This window comes from Oryctolagus cuniculus, chromosome 1 (assembly GCF_964237555.1).
Source record: "Oryctolagus cuniculus chromosome 1, mOryCun1.1, whole genome shotgun sequence".
In the NCBI taxonomy this organism is placed as follows: domain Eukaryota; kingdom Metazoa; phylum Chordata; class Mammalia; order Lagomorpha; family Leporidae; genus Oryctolagus; species Oryctolagus cuniculus.
The window spans coordinates 10868998-10884530 of NC_091432.1; the positions used below are offsets into that span (position 1 = coordinate 10868998).

Consider the following 15533-nt stretch of genomic DNA (forward strand, 5'->3'; position numbering starts at 1 on the left):
AATGTAAAATGCAGGTGGAATTTAATCATGTTTTTTATTTAGCCAAGTATATATAATTTCAACATGTAAACAATATAAAAATGAGTTTATATTTTTTCATAATAAGACTTCAACATTTGGTGTGTATTTTATACTCAGCACATTTCTAATGGGACTAGGCACATTTCAGGTGTTTCATAGCTATGTGTAGCTATTGGCTACCTCATTAAACAGTAGAGATCTAGAATCTTAGGAAGAGAGTGGGAATCATGGGCCTTTGATGGTGTCTGACCTTGGTGGTTCCCTCCCCCGTGCCTTGGTCCTGACTGTCTCCACAGGAGATGGTGATGGGGAACCTGAAGGGGGGGAAGGGGAGAAGGTGACCATATGGAGCTCTGGGGGGGCCCTCTTACTCCCACTGTTGGAGGTGTGGGAGCCTGGCTTGCCTGAAAATAGGGTGATTGGGAGGTCCCCTTGACTTTGTTGATGGAAGTATTGTAAGTATGGATGACTCTTGGAGTATATTTGCGGAGCTAGGGTTCTTAGAACACACCTTGAGAAATCATGCTTAATGTGTTCTGTCCTGGAGTTTCTGGATATACAGAGGTCATGGTTATATGGCTCCTTTAGGAACTGCCAAGAAGCCTTGTCCACTTAGACAGGTTGTCTTCATTGGCACTGGGCTGTGCTGAGGATCTCTTCATCTGTCGATTATAAAGCACATTCTGTCTTAGGGAGATGTGGTTATGGTTGAAAAAGCAATGCCGTGGAAGGGGAAGAGCGGGGTTCCTTTTTCCTCCTTAGGGAGAAGTAGAGAATGGACATGGGATCTAGATCTTTAGAGCCCTTTAGTTATTTGACAGCATTTCTATTGGACTTTTCCATTTACGACTCTCTACCCCTTGGATTCACAGTGTAGGGAATACGTGAGTTTTGAAATTTCAACAAAGGCAGCCTGTTGGGATGTAGTGTTAGTCTTTTCTGCTTAGCAAACCGGATGTGAATCTTCTCTTTGCAGAGATATTTCTATAGTTCAGTTAGCAAACTTCAACCTTTTGTCCTATCCCTAGTATTATACTTGCGTTCCTGTTTCCTTTACAAGACTAATCTTTCAATAGAAAGGAAGCCTGTGTATTCCTGGTTTGGGCTCTTTTTCATATTTTATACATGTGCAAATAAAATTGCAGCTCCAGTGCCACTCATTGCCCTTCGGGAAGTGGTGCTGTGGTAGAGGATTGCTGGGCCTGGGCAGTGGGCATTTCCAGAGCCCTGGGCCCTCAGGCTGAGAGTACAGTGGACCCTTCCAGGTGCGGCTGTATGAGTGGACGACAGAAAAGGAGCTGCGCACCGAGTGCAATCACTACAACAACATCATGGCCCTGTACCTGAAGACCAAGGGCGACTTCATCCTGGTTGGCGACCTCATGCGCTCAGTGCTGCTGCTTGCCTACAAGCCCATGGAGGGAAACTTTGAAGAGGTAATAGAGGGTGGGAAGACGTCTTGCCTAAGCCAAGATCCCTGCAAGTTTTCCTTGGAGCATACATTTGGCACGAGTCTGTGTTATCAGAGATCCCCAGCCTGTATTGCTGGGTAGGCTGTGTCTGCACACTTGTAATCCTGTGTTGGCCAGAGGGGAGACTCTAGGGTGACAGGTTTTATTTTTTCTTTTAAAGATTTATTTACTCACTTGCAGAGTTACAGAGATCTTCCGTCTGCTGGTTCATTACCCAGATAGCTGCAATGGCCAAGGCTGGACCAGGCTGAAGCCAGGAGCCAAGAGCTTCTTCTGGGTCTCCTATGTGGGTGGCAGGGGCCCAACCACTTGGGCCATGTTTTACTGCTTTCCCAGGTCATTAGCAGGGAGCTGGTTCAGAAGTAGAGCAGCCAGCACACTAACTGGTGCTCATGTGAGAAGCGGGCATCACAGGCTTAACCCACTATGCCACAGTGCCAGCCCTAGGTGACACAGGGCTACATCTGCTGAGGGAAGGGCTAGTCTCGACTTCTGGCAAAAAGACAAGTGCCAGAACTGGATTCCATGCAAACTACTGATTGCATTTTCTTGTTGGACCTTGTCTGTTTTAAGATTGCACGAGACTTTAATCCCAACTGGATGAGTGCTGTGGAAATCTTGGATGATGACAATTTCTTGGGAGCTGAGAATGCCTTTAACTTGTTTGTGTGTCAGAAGGATAGGTGAGTGGCCCTCTGTGGGAACGGTGGAGAGGGGGTGGCAGCTCCGGGCTCTAATGTGGGATGAGAACACTGGGTTCTGTGCCAGGTGCAGGTGTTTGTTTTTCACAGTGCTCTTCGTGACAGTCTCAGAGGCTACACGAGTCTGCCTCTGCAGACCAGCTGCCCTGCTGAGGAGTGTGGGCTCTCAGGGACTCAGCATGCCATGTCCCCTGCATGCGGTGCTCTGTCAGGGCTCATAGTGGAGACCAGGAGTGACCTTGCCACGCTGTCTTTCAGTGCCGCCACTACTGACGAGGAGCGGCAGCACCTTCAGGAGGTTGGGCTCTTCCACCTGGGCGAGTTTGTCAATGTGTTCTGCCACGGCTCTCTGGTCATGCAGAACCTGGGCGAGACTTCCACTCCCACACAGGGCTCAGTACTTTTCGGCACGGTCAACGGCATGATTGGTAAGGCTAACTCTTGCGGGGTGTGCTCCCACCTGAGAACACCATTGGGAGGGGGAGAGCATGTGGGCCAGACCCAGCAGCGTAGCAGAGGAGGCTGCGGCAGGCTGGTCTGTTCTTGTGGTGCTTACCTGAGCTGCCCGTGGCAGAGGACACTTGCTGTGGGCTCTGGGGCTTTGCAGCTCACTGCCTCCTTGCTGCTTCAGGGCTGGTGACCTCGCTGTCAGAGAGCTGGTACAACCTGCTGCTGGACATGCAGAATCGACTCAATAAAGTCATCAAGAGCGTGGGCAAGATTGAACACTCCTTATATCCTTGCAGAACTGTACCCCTGCTAGGAAGCATATCCTGGCTCATGCAGAGAGCCACATCACCCTAGGCTGCCTCTGAGGACAGGTGTCTACATTTTTTTTTTTTAAAGATTCATTTTATTTGAAAGGTGGAGTTAGAGTGATAGTGACAGAGAGAGGTCTTCCATCTGCTGGTTTACTCCCCAAATGGCTGCAATGACTGGGGCTGGGCCAGGCCAAGGCCAGGAGCCAGGAGCTTCCTCCAGGTCTCCCACGTAGGTGTCGGGGCCCGAGGACTTGGGCCATCGTCCACTGCTTTCCCAGGCCATACCAGAGAGAGCTGGATTGGAAGTGGAGCAGCCGAGACTTGAACCGGCACCCATGTGGGATGCTGGGGGCTACAGGGCAGGACTTTTTAACCCAGTGGGCCACAGCACCAGCCCCTGTCCAAAATGTTTTGACTAGGTTCCTGTATGGGGTTTTTAAAAAAACTTTTGCAAGTGGAAAATTTCAAGCATAAGCAGTAGTAGAGAGGGAAGAAAGGAGGGAGGGAGGGAAAAGTATAGTGAATTACTCTGTACTTAGTACCCAGCATCATCTGGTCTACCTTGGTCTACATTTAAGTTCTTGCCTCTGGCTTCTGTTGTGTGCCCAGCAGTGAGGTTGCCCCCCACTTTAAAAAGATTTATTTATTTGAAAAGCTCAGTGACAGAGATCTTCCATCCTCTGGTTCACTTCCCAAATGGCTGGTTGCAAACAGCTGCAGTTGGGCCAAGCCAAAGCCAGGAGCCCAGAACTCCACGTGGTTCTCCCGTGGTTGGTGGCAGGGATCCAAACACTTGGGCTATCATTTGCTGTCTGTTCAGATACATTAGTAGGAGTCAGGAGATGAAGCTGGGTATTGAACCCAGGTACTCTGATGTGAGATGCAGCTGTCTTCATTGGTATCTTAATAGATAGGCTAAACAGCTGCCCCTAAAACATTATTTTTTTAAAGATTTATTTATTTATTTGAAAGTCAGAGTTACACAGAGGAGAGGCCTTCCATCCGATGGTTCAGACCCTAGTTGGCCGCAATGGCTGGAATTGCCCCGATCAGGAGCCAGGAGCTTCTTCCAGGTCTCCCATGTGATGTGGGTGCAGGGGCCCGAGGTCTTGGGCTATCTTCCACTGCTTTCCCAGGCCATAGCAGAGAGCTGGATCGGAAGTGGAGCAGCCGGGACTCTAACCAGCGCCCATATGGGATGCCAGCGCCTCAGGCCAGGGAATTAACCTGCTGCGCCACAGCGCCAGCCCCCTTAAATATTATTTTAAAGGTCATCCCAATTGAGAACCATTGGATTTATGATTTTTCCAACTCCAAAAATGTTCAAGAAACAATGTGATTTTTTGCTTGAAGCTGTTACTTGCTATTCAGATCTGGATGATCACTTTAGACTGTGTTCTTGCTCAGGGTGGGGATAACTGGGAGTCAGGGTGTTTCCAGATAAGCCTGTTGTCCTTAACTTGCCTGTCTACCTGGAGATCCTTCCACACTGAACGCAAGACAGAGCCGGCCACAGGCTTTATTGATGGTGACCTGATTGAGAGTTTCTTGGATATCAGCCGCCCGAAGATGCAGGAGGTTGTGGCAAACCTACAGGTGAGCTGTGCAGTGTTTGGCCATGGCCACTTGAATCCACTGTAGGGCATGGCATGCCAGGAGATGTGGAAACTCTGGGCACCTCTACTCAGACCTGAGGTGTCAAGGGGCCCTTTGTAGTCCTTCCCTCATGGGAAGGTGGGAGATGTCGGTGAGGCACCTGGTACCCACCCTCTCCCAGGCTTTGTGCTAAGATCTCTCCCCACACTAACCCCTGTCCTTCAGCAGTGTGGGGATGTTTGGGCACATCTGTAATCTCTGGCCAGGCTCAAAGGTGGAAGGCAGTGTCCGCATCCAGCCAGAGGAGAGCTGTCTACAATTGTAGAGTTTGGTTTGTTGCTCGCTGAAGATGGTCCACCTGGGAGAAATGTGTGCTGGGTGGTGGCCTGTGAGCAGTCTTTGCCTCAGTTGACCTTGTTGACCTGGGCCCCAAGGCAGGGGCTGGGGTTCTGGGCAGTCGTTTGTCCTTGCTGTGGTGGTGGTGGTGGCCGGGGGGCATCCCTTCCCCAGCTTCGAGAGTGCCCTGGCCCTCACAGGCCTCCCCCTCTTCTCTTGCAGTACGACGATGGCAGTGGCATGAAGCGAGAGGCCACTGCAGATGACCTGATCAAGGTTGTGGAGGAGCTGACACGGATCCATTAGCCAAGGGCAGAGGTCCCCTTTCCTGACCCCTTCCCAAGGCTTTGCCTTCCTGACCCCCTCCTCTTCCCACCATTGTCTTCTTGCCCACGGGAGGCCTGTCCCTAAGCCAGCTGCCCCACAGCCATGGTTCACCTGTGTGGAAATGGGTTTCTGAGGATTCCAGTGGTTCAGCAGAGACCTGGGAATGGGCTGAAGGTGGAATATTTTCTCCCTGGATTTTTACCAGTCTCATGATTCCAGCCGGCACCTTGGGCCACCACTGGTGTTGCCAGTTATCCTTCCAGGGAGGGATTTTTGGTTCTTTGGCTGGAAGGAAGCTGTGTGTGTGTGTGCGCGTGTCTCACACTCAGCATTGTCCTCTACTGTGTTTTTATTTAGATGTGGGTGTGGGGAGGTTGAGGGTAGGGGAAGAGGGTCAGGAGGGCTTCATGGTCTTTGAAGTGAGAGCTTCCTTTTACTTTCTTCTGTTGCCTCTGAGAGCATCAAGTCTGGGGGCCTGAGCACAAGACCGGGGACTGCCAGAGTGTAAACCTGGAGATGGATGGTGGGTGACCTCCACGCCCCTAGCCCTTTTGTCTCTGGGAGCTGCCTCCTTCAGAGAGAAGGAGGTGGGGGGCTATGACTTGATTGTTAGTTTCTGAGTTTTACCAAATAAAGTAGAGTCTAAGACAAAAGAGATCTTTGTTTCTGCTTTCCTTCCCTCTGTCCAGCATCCTGGGTGGGCCCTGCCCATTGTCTGCACCCTGCGGCAGTGCTTCCCTTTTCTGGCAGCCACTGTGGTCCCTTGTCCTTGCTGTTAGACGAGCTCCTCTTGAGTAGTGAGGCGCCATCTCTGTGTCTCCGTCATGTGATTGTTTCTGGGGGAATCCCAAGGATGACGGGTGTCAAAAATTCAGTTGTCTTTTTAGTCGCCCTTGACTTGAGAGTCACCGTTTGATTCTCAGTGGCCTGTGCTAGTAACCTGCCGGCCTGGAGACTGTTGGGCTGCACTCCTGGCCTTGTCTTACAGCCAGCTGTGTGCAGTCAGCAGCCAGCCGGCCCCTGGGCGCTGCTCCCTGGCTACCAACTAGCTCTTCATGCACCTCCCAGCTTCCTATAGCCACATGCCCTTTGGAGTCTCATTTCATTTCCTTTGGTCTCATCAAGTGACCCTTTGGTTTGAAAATAACGAGCAGGGCTCATTTGGGGTTCACCCTTGTGTCTAGCGGTGCCTGTCATCTTTCAGCTCAGAGAGCTCGGGAGCCCACATTTTTAACAGACATCCAAGGGGAATAAAAGGCTGCTCTGTCCCAACAGTGGAGTAAGGTCAATCCTAGACACACTGGCTGGCTCCTTTAAGGCCAGCCTTTGATATGATGTCAGGAAAATTGTGGTTTCAAGTTCAAACTGTGGTTTTGAGAGATGCTGGCTTAAAAGGAAGAGGGCAAGGGAGCATCCTGCTTGGGGTCTTCTGGAGTGGGTTTCCTTCCCTGAAGACCCTCGTTGTGTTTTGTTTCCCTTCTTTCCCCTCCTCTCCTGGGACTTCTGAGGGTGGGGGATAAGGCTCTTAAGAGAAAAAATAATCAGCATCTCAAAAACCACACTTTTTAACTTGAAACTCAACACTGTGATTTAAATTCTTAAAGTCATGGTTGGAGTTTGGAAAAGGCCTGCCCGGTGCCAGAGACCAGCTCTAATGAGGTGGGCAAGCAACGGTCTCTGGGTCGTGATTCTTTTTCACATTTAATCCTAGGTGGGAGGAGTGACCTTGAGGTGCCAAGATCAAAAAGAATGTGGTGGGCCGCTTCTGGCAGCCGTCAGTGCTGTAACTGCAGCGTGTCTGAGAGGCAGTGAGTAAAAGGTTATTTCTCACCCGTGGCTTCCGCCTTGACTTTGGAAGCTTTGGAGGGGTTGCAGTGTTTTGCTGTTTCTTGTTTCCAACGATCTTGGGTGTAATCGCTCGGGATTGAATTCCAGCAACCCTTTGGAGACTGACGTTCTGCTGCCGCACTCCCACACCCCCTCTTAAAAACCATTAATCTCTCGGGGTGAAAGGTCGGCTTTGGAGTTTAGCTGCGGCCAGCTGGGCCAGCCCCATTCCATGGAGGCGCTGATGAGCTAGCCGCACTCCAGGCCTCCGCACGGACAGACCTTTGGGAGAATAATAGAAACACTGACTCATCAGATGACCGTTTGGAAGGGTCACAAGCCAGAGGCCGGCACTGTGCAGCCAACAACAACTTGGATCCTCCGCCCTCGGTGGAGGGTCCCTTTTGTTTACTGAGAAGCCACAAACCACAGAGGTGGGAGAGGAACACGGAGGAGCTGCCAGTGAAGGGATATGCCCAACTAGTCTTTGAGGGTGAACAGTATGAAATCAGAGACTCAGAGTCCAAACTGAGGGCCTTAGGGCCGAACAAAAAGACAAGGAAAACAAGAACCAAACTGACAGAGCACACTGTTGACAAGGGGCAAGTGGACCGCCAGCAGGTTAAAGGCCTCCATGGGGAGATGGAGGAATGCCAGGGGCAGTCAGAAGTTTGGAGTCACCACTAGGGGCTTACTGTGCAGGATGGATCCAGATTTCCTCCTTATGGTGAGTGGATCTTCTCTAAGCACAGAGCTGTACCTGGACTATTCCAGCTGCTCATTGACAAATACAGAGCAAACTGCTCAGAGAATGTATTTACAGGGAGAGGTGGAGGGGTGGGGCCGCCTCAGGTGTAGAGCTGAGGTGGGGACGGCCGAGGTGAACTCGAGAGGGGCAGGAGGAAGATGGCGTGTGGTAGGACAGCTCGGGTGTGAAAAGAAACTTCCGTGTAAATGTGTTGACTGAGTAGCTCCTAGGGCCAGAGGAAGCCTCTGTTTGATGCTGAGTAGTGTCCAGTGGTTGCAGGGGCGAGGCCAGGGGTACAACTTTTAATGAGGACAGAGGGTCCTCAGCCATGCACCTCAACAGGAAAGTTGCCCACTCACCAGATGCTTTGCGGTCGGCTTGCTGAGAGCTGGCCCACTACACTGGAGAACGGGTCAAAAACCAGCAAGGTGAGGCGCAGGCCTAAAAACATCTGCAAACCTCAGACACAGGTTTAGGGAGGGAGACTGGCTCAGCAACGGGTGTTTAATCACAAAAGCCACATCAAAACGACAACATGAAACAGAGTTTCCCTTGCTGCAGACTCCATGTGTCATGAACTAGCAGCATCCTGGGGTTGCCAAAAAAGCCAATGCTGTAAAAAGTTAGTGTCTGTAGGAAGGAGACCAGAGTTCGGTTCCTTTGTGGTCACCAATGTTACGGACTTGAGCAACAGGCTGAGGGTGGTGAGCTGAGAAGCAGAACCAAAGGGGTGGTTATCTGGGAAGTAGACACTTTCTAAGGAGTCTAGATATTTTCAACTGTGCTGGGATGGTTGCTTTTTTTTTTTTTAATATTTATTTATTTGAAAGACTTAGAGACAGATCTACCATTCGCTGGTTGACTCCCCAAATGGCTGCAAAGGCCAGGGCTGCCAGGCTGAAGCCAGGAACCAGGAGCTTCTTCCAGGTCTCCCATGTGGGTGGCCCAAGCCCTTGGGCCATTATCCACTGCTGTGTCCAGGTGCATTAGCAGGGAGCTGGATGGGAAGTGGAGCAGCCACCATGGGATACGTGTCTTGCAGGCTGCATCTTGAGCTGCAACCCCGCTCAGCCACAATCAGCCCTTACTGGGCTGCTTTTTAACCGGAAGTGAGTTTCTTCTCTGGAAATGGTTAAGCAAAAGCTTGACCCACTGGGTCTGGGCTTGGCAATTCGCGGTGGTGCTTGCTTTCTCCCAGCGGGATGAACCGATTTCCATTCGCACTTCACTTGCTCATCACTTCCCGGCCGCCACTCCACAGCACAGGCATCTCCGAAGGAGCCTGGGGCAGCTATTTCCACCCACTGCCCATGACCCTAGCTGCTCCTTCAACTCCCTCCCCTACCCCCCCTTGCCAAACAGTGGCCTGAAGGCCGCCCACCTGCTCACCCCCACCCCACCCGGAGAGCCTGTGGCTTCAAGACTACTTCGTTCAGCCTGGCCCAACTATCCCCACAGACCTCCTGGACCCGCCTACACTTGCCCAGCGCGCAACGACCCTGGGTCCTGGGTTCCCATTTCCAAGATTCTCACCTCTTGACAACGCAGGGGTCCCTGGCGCGGCTAGCCTCTTTCCCGGAGCCTCTTTCCTCCCCGCGCCACGGTCTGACGCCTTCAGCCCTTCGCAGGAAGCCGACTCCCAAGCCAGCGCAGGGGGTGTGGGCCAAGGGCGAAACCCCGCCCTCAGGGGTCCTTGATCTTTGCCCCTGCCCTGGGCTCTGCGCCTCGGGGAGCCGATCGGGTGGCGCGGTCTTTTGTGTGTTTCACTAGGAGGTGCGGGAGACACCCCCCCTCTAGCAGTCCACAGCGGCCCCCAGCCCCTCCTCTCGCCGTCCCCAGCCCCCCTTGCAGCTCCGCGTGCCAGCTCGGGGATCGCTGGTTCGCTCCCCGCGGCGCCAGGAGGAGGGGCGAGGGCCGGCAGCCCCCTCCCCCGCGCGGCGCCGGAGCCAAGCCGAGCCGGGGACCCGCCGCTGCCGGTCATGTGGGCCGGACTGCTGCTCCGGGCCGCCTGCGTAGCGCTCCTGCTGCTGGGGGCCCTGGCCAGAGGCTACACGGGGAGGAAGCCACCCGGCCACTTCGCGGCCGAGAGGTAAGCACCCCGATCCCCTGTCTGGCCCCCCGGGGAAGCTCCATCGGCTTGGAGTGGGGAGGCGCCGAGGGGCGCCTCGGAGCCACCGGCAGACGGGCGTCGGGGCTCCCCCTGGGGCTCTATCCACGCGGACGCAGCTCTCAGGGTCCCGACAAAGAGACGGCAACTTGTGCCACTGGGCTGCTGCACGTTCGCCCCTGCTGAGGCTGCCCTGGCCAGACCTGGGGGAGATCCCGGAGCCGGGCGAGCCCGAGAGTGTCCGGGAGAGCAGAACTCTGGCCCGGGGCTCAGGAGGTACCACCCGGTCTCCAGATTCGCGGTCTTTTGCTCCCTAAATATGCCCGTGGTTCTGTCTTGGCTGCGCCTGGCCGCCCTCTGGGGTCCGGGCTTGCTCTGTGCCCCAGCTCTACGCACGCCTTGGACCTTGGAGCCGCCGGGGTCCCTCTGGGTCACGCCTTGATTCCGCCCCCGAGAGCGTGCGCGGATGGGGGCTGGGGCGTGCGCCCCCTTCGCTGTCCTCGACGGCTGCCGCCCTCTGTACGTGTTTTCTGCCTGGCCGCGGGCGGCGAGCGTGTGTGCGTGATGCTCGCAGCGAGGGAACACGGTGTCAGCGGGCGGCCTGGCCCTCGGCCACGTCCTCTGGGGGGCGCGCAGCAGGGGCGGCCCCGCCAGGCTCGCAGCTCGCGCGTGTGTTCCGCAGCCACGGCCAGTTCCCGCTCACATCACCTGGCCCCGCGGGTTTCACAGCCCCCGACCACCTGCCTCCTGGTCGCCGCCAGTCCACTGAGGCTCCTTGGGCTCTCTGGGGGCGCCTGGCCCCTGGCCGCCTGAGCGTGCAATGCCACCATTGCCGATTTGGTGGCACCGCCTGTCCCTTTTCCGAGCACCCACGGAGGAACAGGAGGTGCCGGCCCGCCCCCGCTGCGCTGCTGCCACAGTCACTCCAGCGGGGTGGGGTGGGTGGGGCAGGCCACCACAAGGGCCCCCTTCTCCTGCGATGACTTCAGAGAGGACCAGGGCTGGAGACCCCAGGGACAGTTCTCCACTGACTTCCCTGCAGTTTTTGCTTGCCCTGCTATCCTGAGCGACCATATCCAGAGTCCCTGATGCCTTTGAAACAGGGAACAGAGTGAATCTGTTTTGTCCCATGTGCCCAGCGTCTGGCACGTGCCAGGCACATCGTGGTGCTCGGTGAAGCACCTGGCTGGCTGAATGAGGTTCCCATCAGCCTCTGAACCCCATAGAACCCGGTTGAGAAAGGCTTTCTTGTCCCTGTGCTGTTGGACCAGGTTTCCCAGTTCAGACGGCTGGATTCCAGCCCACTGGGGGAACGGGCTCTGAGCATCACCTCTGTCCCCTCCAGACCTGGAGCTGTGCTGCTCCTTGCCTGGGTTCCTCTCCCTTCCTCCTGTGTCATCAGCTGCCCACCTCAGGCGAGATGCTGGCCCTCCTGGACGCCTCCCTGACCCTCCTCAGGGCTTCTTAGCCCCTCCCATTGGGTAACTATGTCATTGTCACCTGTTTTTTTTTTTTTTTTTAAAGATTTATTTATTTACTTTAAAGTCAGAATTACGGAGAGAGAGAAGGAAAGGCAGAGAGAGAGGTCTTCCATCTGCTGGTTCACTCCCCAGGTGGCCGCAACAGCCGGAGCTGTGCCGATCCGAAGCCAGGAGCCAGGAGCTTCTTCCAGGTCTCTCACGTGGGTGCAGGGGCCCAAACACTTGGGCCATCTTCCATTGCTTTCCCAGGCAATAGAAGAGAGCTGGATTGGAAGTGGAGCAGCCAGGATTTGAACCAGCCTCCATATGGGATGCTGGCACTGCAGGCGGTGGCTTTACCTGCTACGCCATGGCACCGGCCCCTGTTACCTGGTTCTTGTCCTGACATCTTGGCACACAGCTGGATACGGGTCTGGCTTCTTCCTGTTCTGGACTCTGTTTCTGGTTGCGCTGACTCTCTTGCTTCCAACTCACCACCTCCACCTGGAGAGATGTTACCTGTGCCAGTGCCCTGTGTATGCTGCCCCCCCCCCCCCCCGCTGTTGGCTTCCCTTCTCAACCTGTCCCTCAGCCACTGTCTGCTGCACCTGCTGTGTGCTAGGCCCTGCAACGGTGCTAGGTTGGGTAAAGAAGAAGCCCTGGTCCTCGGGAGACAGCAAATCAGTCACTGGCTGTCCCAGGAAGGAAATGCTATGGAGAGGAGTATAGCAGGTAGAAGGTGACAGGAGCTGAGACCCGGGGAGGGGATGAGCAAGCCAAGCATGCAAGTAAGAACCTCGATAGAGAGAGGGCTACAGGTGCCAAGGCCCTGAGGCAGCCATACCCGGGGCTCCTCGTCCCTTGCAGAGCCCTTCTTTTGCTCTGAGGCTACTCTCTCCTGATGGGGTGGTATCTGTAGGAGGCTGACACCTGTCCTGTCATACTTTTGTCTTTGTTCAGCTTCCAGGAGACCCTCGGCCATGCTCCTGCAAGTGTTTGTTGACTGACTTACAGACTAGCTGGGAGGCTTTCCTGTTCACCAATCCCTCCTCTCTTGCAGACGCCGACTGGGCCCACACGTCTGCCTCTCAGGGTTTGGGAGTGGCTGCTGCCCTGGCTGGGCACCCTCCATGGGCAGTGGGCATTGCACCCTGCGTAAGTGTCCGTCCCTGAACATCCAGGCTTCTCCAGCAGCAGTGTGTGTTGCCTGGTCGGAGGGGTGGTGGGGTCTCCGGCCCCAGCCCCTCACCTTCCTTTCTCCTCCCAGCCCTCTGCTCCTTTGGCTGTGGGAGTGGTATCTGCATTGCTCCCAACGTCTGCTCCTGCCAGGATGGAGGGCACGGGGCCACCTGCCCAGGTAACTGGGGATGGGCAACAGCTGATGGGAATGTCCGAATTTACATTGTGGTTATGTGCCAGGCACTGGGCACTTGAGATATGTTCCTGCATATCATCTTCCAACAAAATGCCTACTAGGTAGGCATTTTCATGCCCATTTTATAGATGAGGAAACTGAGGCACAGAAATCATTGTCTTGCTTGGGGTCACACAGCAGGTAAGTGGTGGTACTGGATTTAAACTGAGGCCTGTTTGCCTCTAGAGCTGTCCCACTCCCCCAGCAGTAGTCAGAATCGGGCTTCGGGTGGCCAGTGCTGTGTGGTGTGTGCTCACTGATGTGATGCTTGTTTTAGAAGCCCATGGACCCTGTGGGGAGTATGGCTGTGACCTTACCTGTAACCATGGTGGCTGTCAGGAGGTGGCCCGCGTGTGCCCCGTGGGCTTCTTGATGACGGAGACAGCTGTTGGCATCAGATGTACAGGTGAGAGGCCTGGGAGCAGTGGGGGAGGGGAGGTCGGGAGTTGTGTCTCCTCCTGGTCCTGCAGGAACAAGAGCCAGGCCAAGCTGTGAGAGCAGGCAGGAGGACCTGCAAACAAACCAACTTATCCCCTCTGTTACTTCCCAGGGATCGATGGAGCAGGGCCTGGCTCAGTGCCGGGTTGCAAAGCAGGGTCATCTGATGGCCCCTTGTTAGGGAGCTTTTGAATATGGGGAGACCTGGACAGGACAAGGACAAGGAGGGGCCCATGTAATGACTGCAGCCAGGGCAGTGTGAGGGGTCAGGGGCCGGAGGCCTGGAAGCAGACTGGGGGTTGGGTGACCGGGAGGGCTCTTTGGGAAAACTCAGTGATTGTTTTGTAAAAGTGTTATTTGTTTGTGGTTTTACAAAGTTCCTGTGGACAAAGTCCATTATCTTCCCCAGAGAGGTCGCCCTTGGGACCCATTTGTTGCCAGTCTTTCTGGAACTGCAAAAGCCTTTTTTTTTTTTAATTTTGAGCTTTAGCGGGGAAATGATTTTTTGCCTCTGAATAGGAAGAGGAAAAGATAATTTGTTTTAGACCACTTGGAAAATGTGAGAGCAGAAAAGTGAGTTCCCACCTGGAGATCCTGTTACTAAGACGAAGATGCTTTCCCTGCCCTGTTTCCTGGGGGTGTGTATTATGTTAGATGTTCATATGTGTGTGTGTTGCCAAATTGTATTTAGACCTTATCTGTAATTCTTGTTCATTAGTTTCCCTGCTGCTGCTGCTTCTTTTTTTTTTTTTTTTTTTTTTTTTGACAGGCAGAGTTAGTGAGAGAGACAGAGAGAAAGGTCTTCCGTTTTCTGTTGGTTTACCCCCCAAGTGGCCGCTATGGCTGGCACATTGTGGCCAGCACCAGCACGCTGCGCTGATCCGAAGCCAGGAGCCAGATGCTTCCTCCTGGTCTCCCATGTGGGTGCAGGGCCCAAGGACCTGGGCCATCCTCCACTGCACTCCCTGGCCACAGCAGAGAGCTGGACTGGAAGAGGAGCAACCGGGACAGGACCGGCGCCCCAACTGGGACTAGAACCTGGGGTGCCGGCGCCGCAGGTGGAGGATTAGCCTAGTGAGCCGCAGCGCCGGCCTTTCCTGCTCCTTCTGATATCACTAAGTACTCCTTGCAACGTAATTTTTATTTAGTATTTAACTTGAAAGGCAGAGAGAAGAGACAGGCATCTCCCATCCGCTGATTCATTCCTTACATGCCCATAACAGCTGTGGCTTGGCCAAGCCGAGGCCAGGAGCCAGGAGCTAAATCCAGGTCTCCCATGTAGGTGGTAGGGACCCAATTACCTGAGCCATCACTTGCTACCTCCCAGCTACTTTTTAGCAGGAAGCTGGAATCAGGAGTGGAGCAGGGACTTGAACCCATGCGCTCCAGGATGGGATGTCGGCATTGCAAGCAATGTCTTAACTACTGGGCCAAGCACGCTGGCCTTGATTTTTCACAGCTGTGTGTGTGATGGCTGTAATTGAGACACGCAGCTGTCTGTCATCCTTCATTAGGCCGTCTGCGGTGTCTCCTGCTGTAAACAGTGCTGTAATGGCGTCTCTGATGATTTCCCAGGAGAGCTGCAGGCTGAGGGTCTCCCCAGAGGAGGGGATGGTTGCTTGTTGCATTGTCCCTTCCCACAATGCCTTTCACCAGCAAGTGCTTTCTGCAAACTGGAGAGGAAACACCAAGAACAGTGTCCGAGCAAGCGTAGGACAGGGTGGCACTGGCCACAGCCATAGCCAGTGGGATGAGGTCAGCCAGGGTGGGCTTCTTAGGGGCGGTGGGCATGTCCTGTTGGGCCTGCCCACGGGAAGAGCAAGTGGACACCAGGGGGAAGGCCGAGTAGTGGGTAAGTAGGGTGGAGGTGCCCCATGGGCAGGAGGCTGGGCAGTGGGAGACTCAGGTGCAGACTGGAGTGAGCTAAATGGATCTTGTGAGTCCCCTGGGGCTGTCTTGGTTCTGGGACAGGGAAGGGACACCATGCAGCAGGGTTTCCTAGCCCTCTCACCTCTCCTTAAGCCAACCTTCCTTCCTAAAAGCACTGCTTGATCCAGTTACCTGTCCAGGCCAGAGCTGGCAGGGGACGTCTTCTGCCCCTAGCCTGGTCTTATCTGATCCACCCTCTCCAGCCCTGCTCTCGCTGCCTAGCCAGACAGCCTTGCTGTCATCCCCAAGCTGCCAAGCCATTCTCCTTGTGGGCGGCCCTCTTGCTGCTCCCGGGCTCTCACCCCATGGCTCCCTGACACTGCCCAGCCGTTGCCTGGGGGGGTATGGGTCACCCCACCACACACTGGCCTCCTAGGCTGTGTCCTGGCTCCCCTG

General features: G+C 54.6%; 2 protein-coding genes across 8 annotated transcripts in view; both read left to right on the forward strand.

Moving 5' to 3' along the window:
* The window catches only part of DDB1 (damage specific DNA binding protein 1), a 34262-nt gene extending 28395 nt beyond the window's left edge, over positions 1 to 5867 (forward strand). The window contains exons 22-27 of the mRNA XM_002721023.5: positions 1287 to 1457; positions 2067 to 2176; positions 2453 to 2622; positions 2826 to 2928; positions 4428 to 4551; positions 5110 to 5867. Of these exons, the coding sequence (XP_002721069.1) occupies positions 1287 to 1457; positions 2067 to 2176; positions 2453 to 2622; positions 2826 to 2928; positions 4428 to 4551; positions 5110 to 5193 (762 nt within the window). The 3' untranslated portion in view covers positions 5194 to 5867. The remainder of the gene's footprint in view (positions 1 to 1286; positions 1458 to 2066; positions 2177 to 2452; positions 2623 to 2825; positions 2929 to 4427; positions 4552 to 5109) is intronic.
* Positions 5868 to 7588: 1721 nt separating this feature from the next.
* VWCE (von Willebrand factor C and EGF domains) overlaps positions 7589 to 15533 on the forward strand; it is a 112866-nt gene continuing 104921 nt past the window's right edge. For all 7 annotated transcript variants that reach the window (XR_011386967.1, XR_011386988.1, XR_011386977.1 and 4 more), the window contains exons 1-4: positions 7589 to 9878; positions 12417 to 12511; positions 12624 to 12713; positions 13048 to 13176. Coding sequence is in view for 1 of the 7 variants with exons in the window: in XM_002721055.5 (XP_002721101.3) it covers positions 9769 to 9878; positions 12417 to 12511; positions 12624 to 12713; positions 13048 to 13176 (424 nt within the window). In the remaining 6 variants the exon portion in view is untranslated. The remainder of the gene's footprint in view (positions 9879 to 12416; positions 12512 to 12623; positions 12714 to 13047; positions 13177 to 15533) is intronic.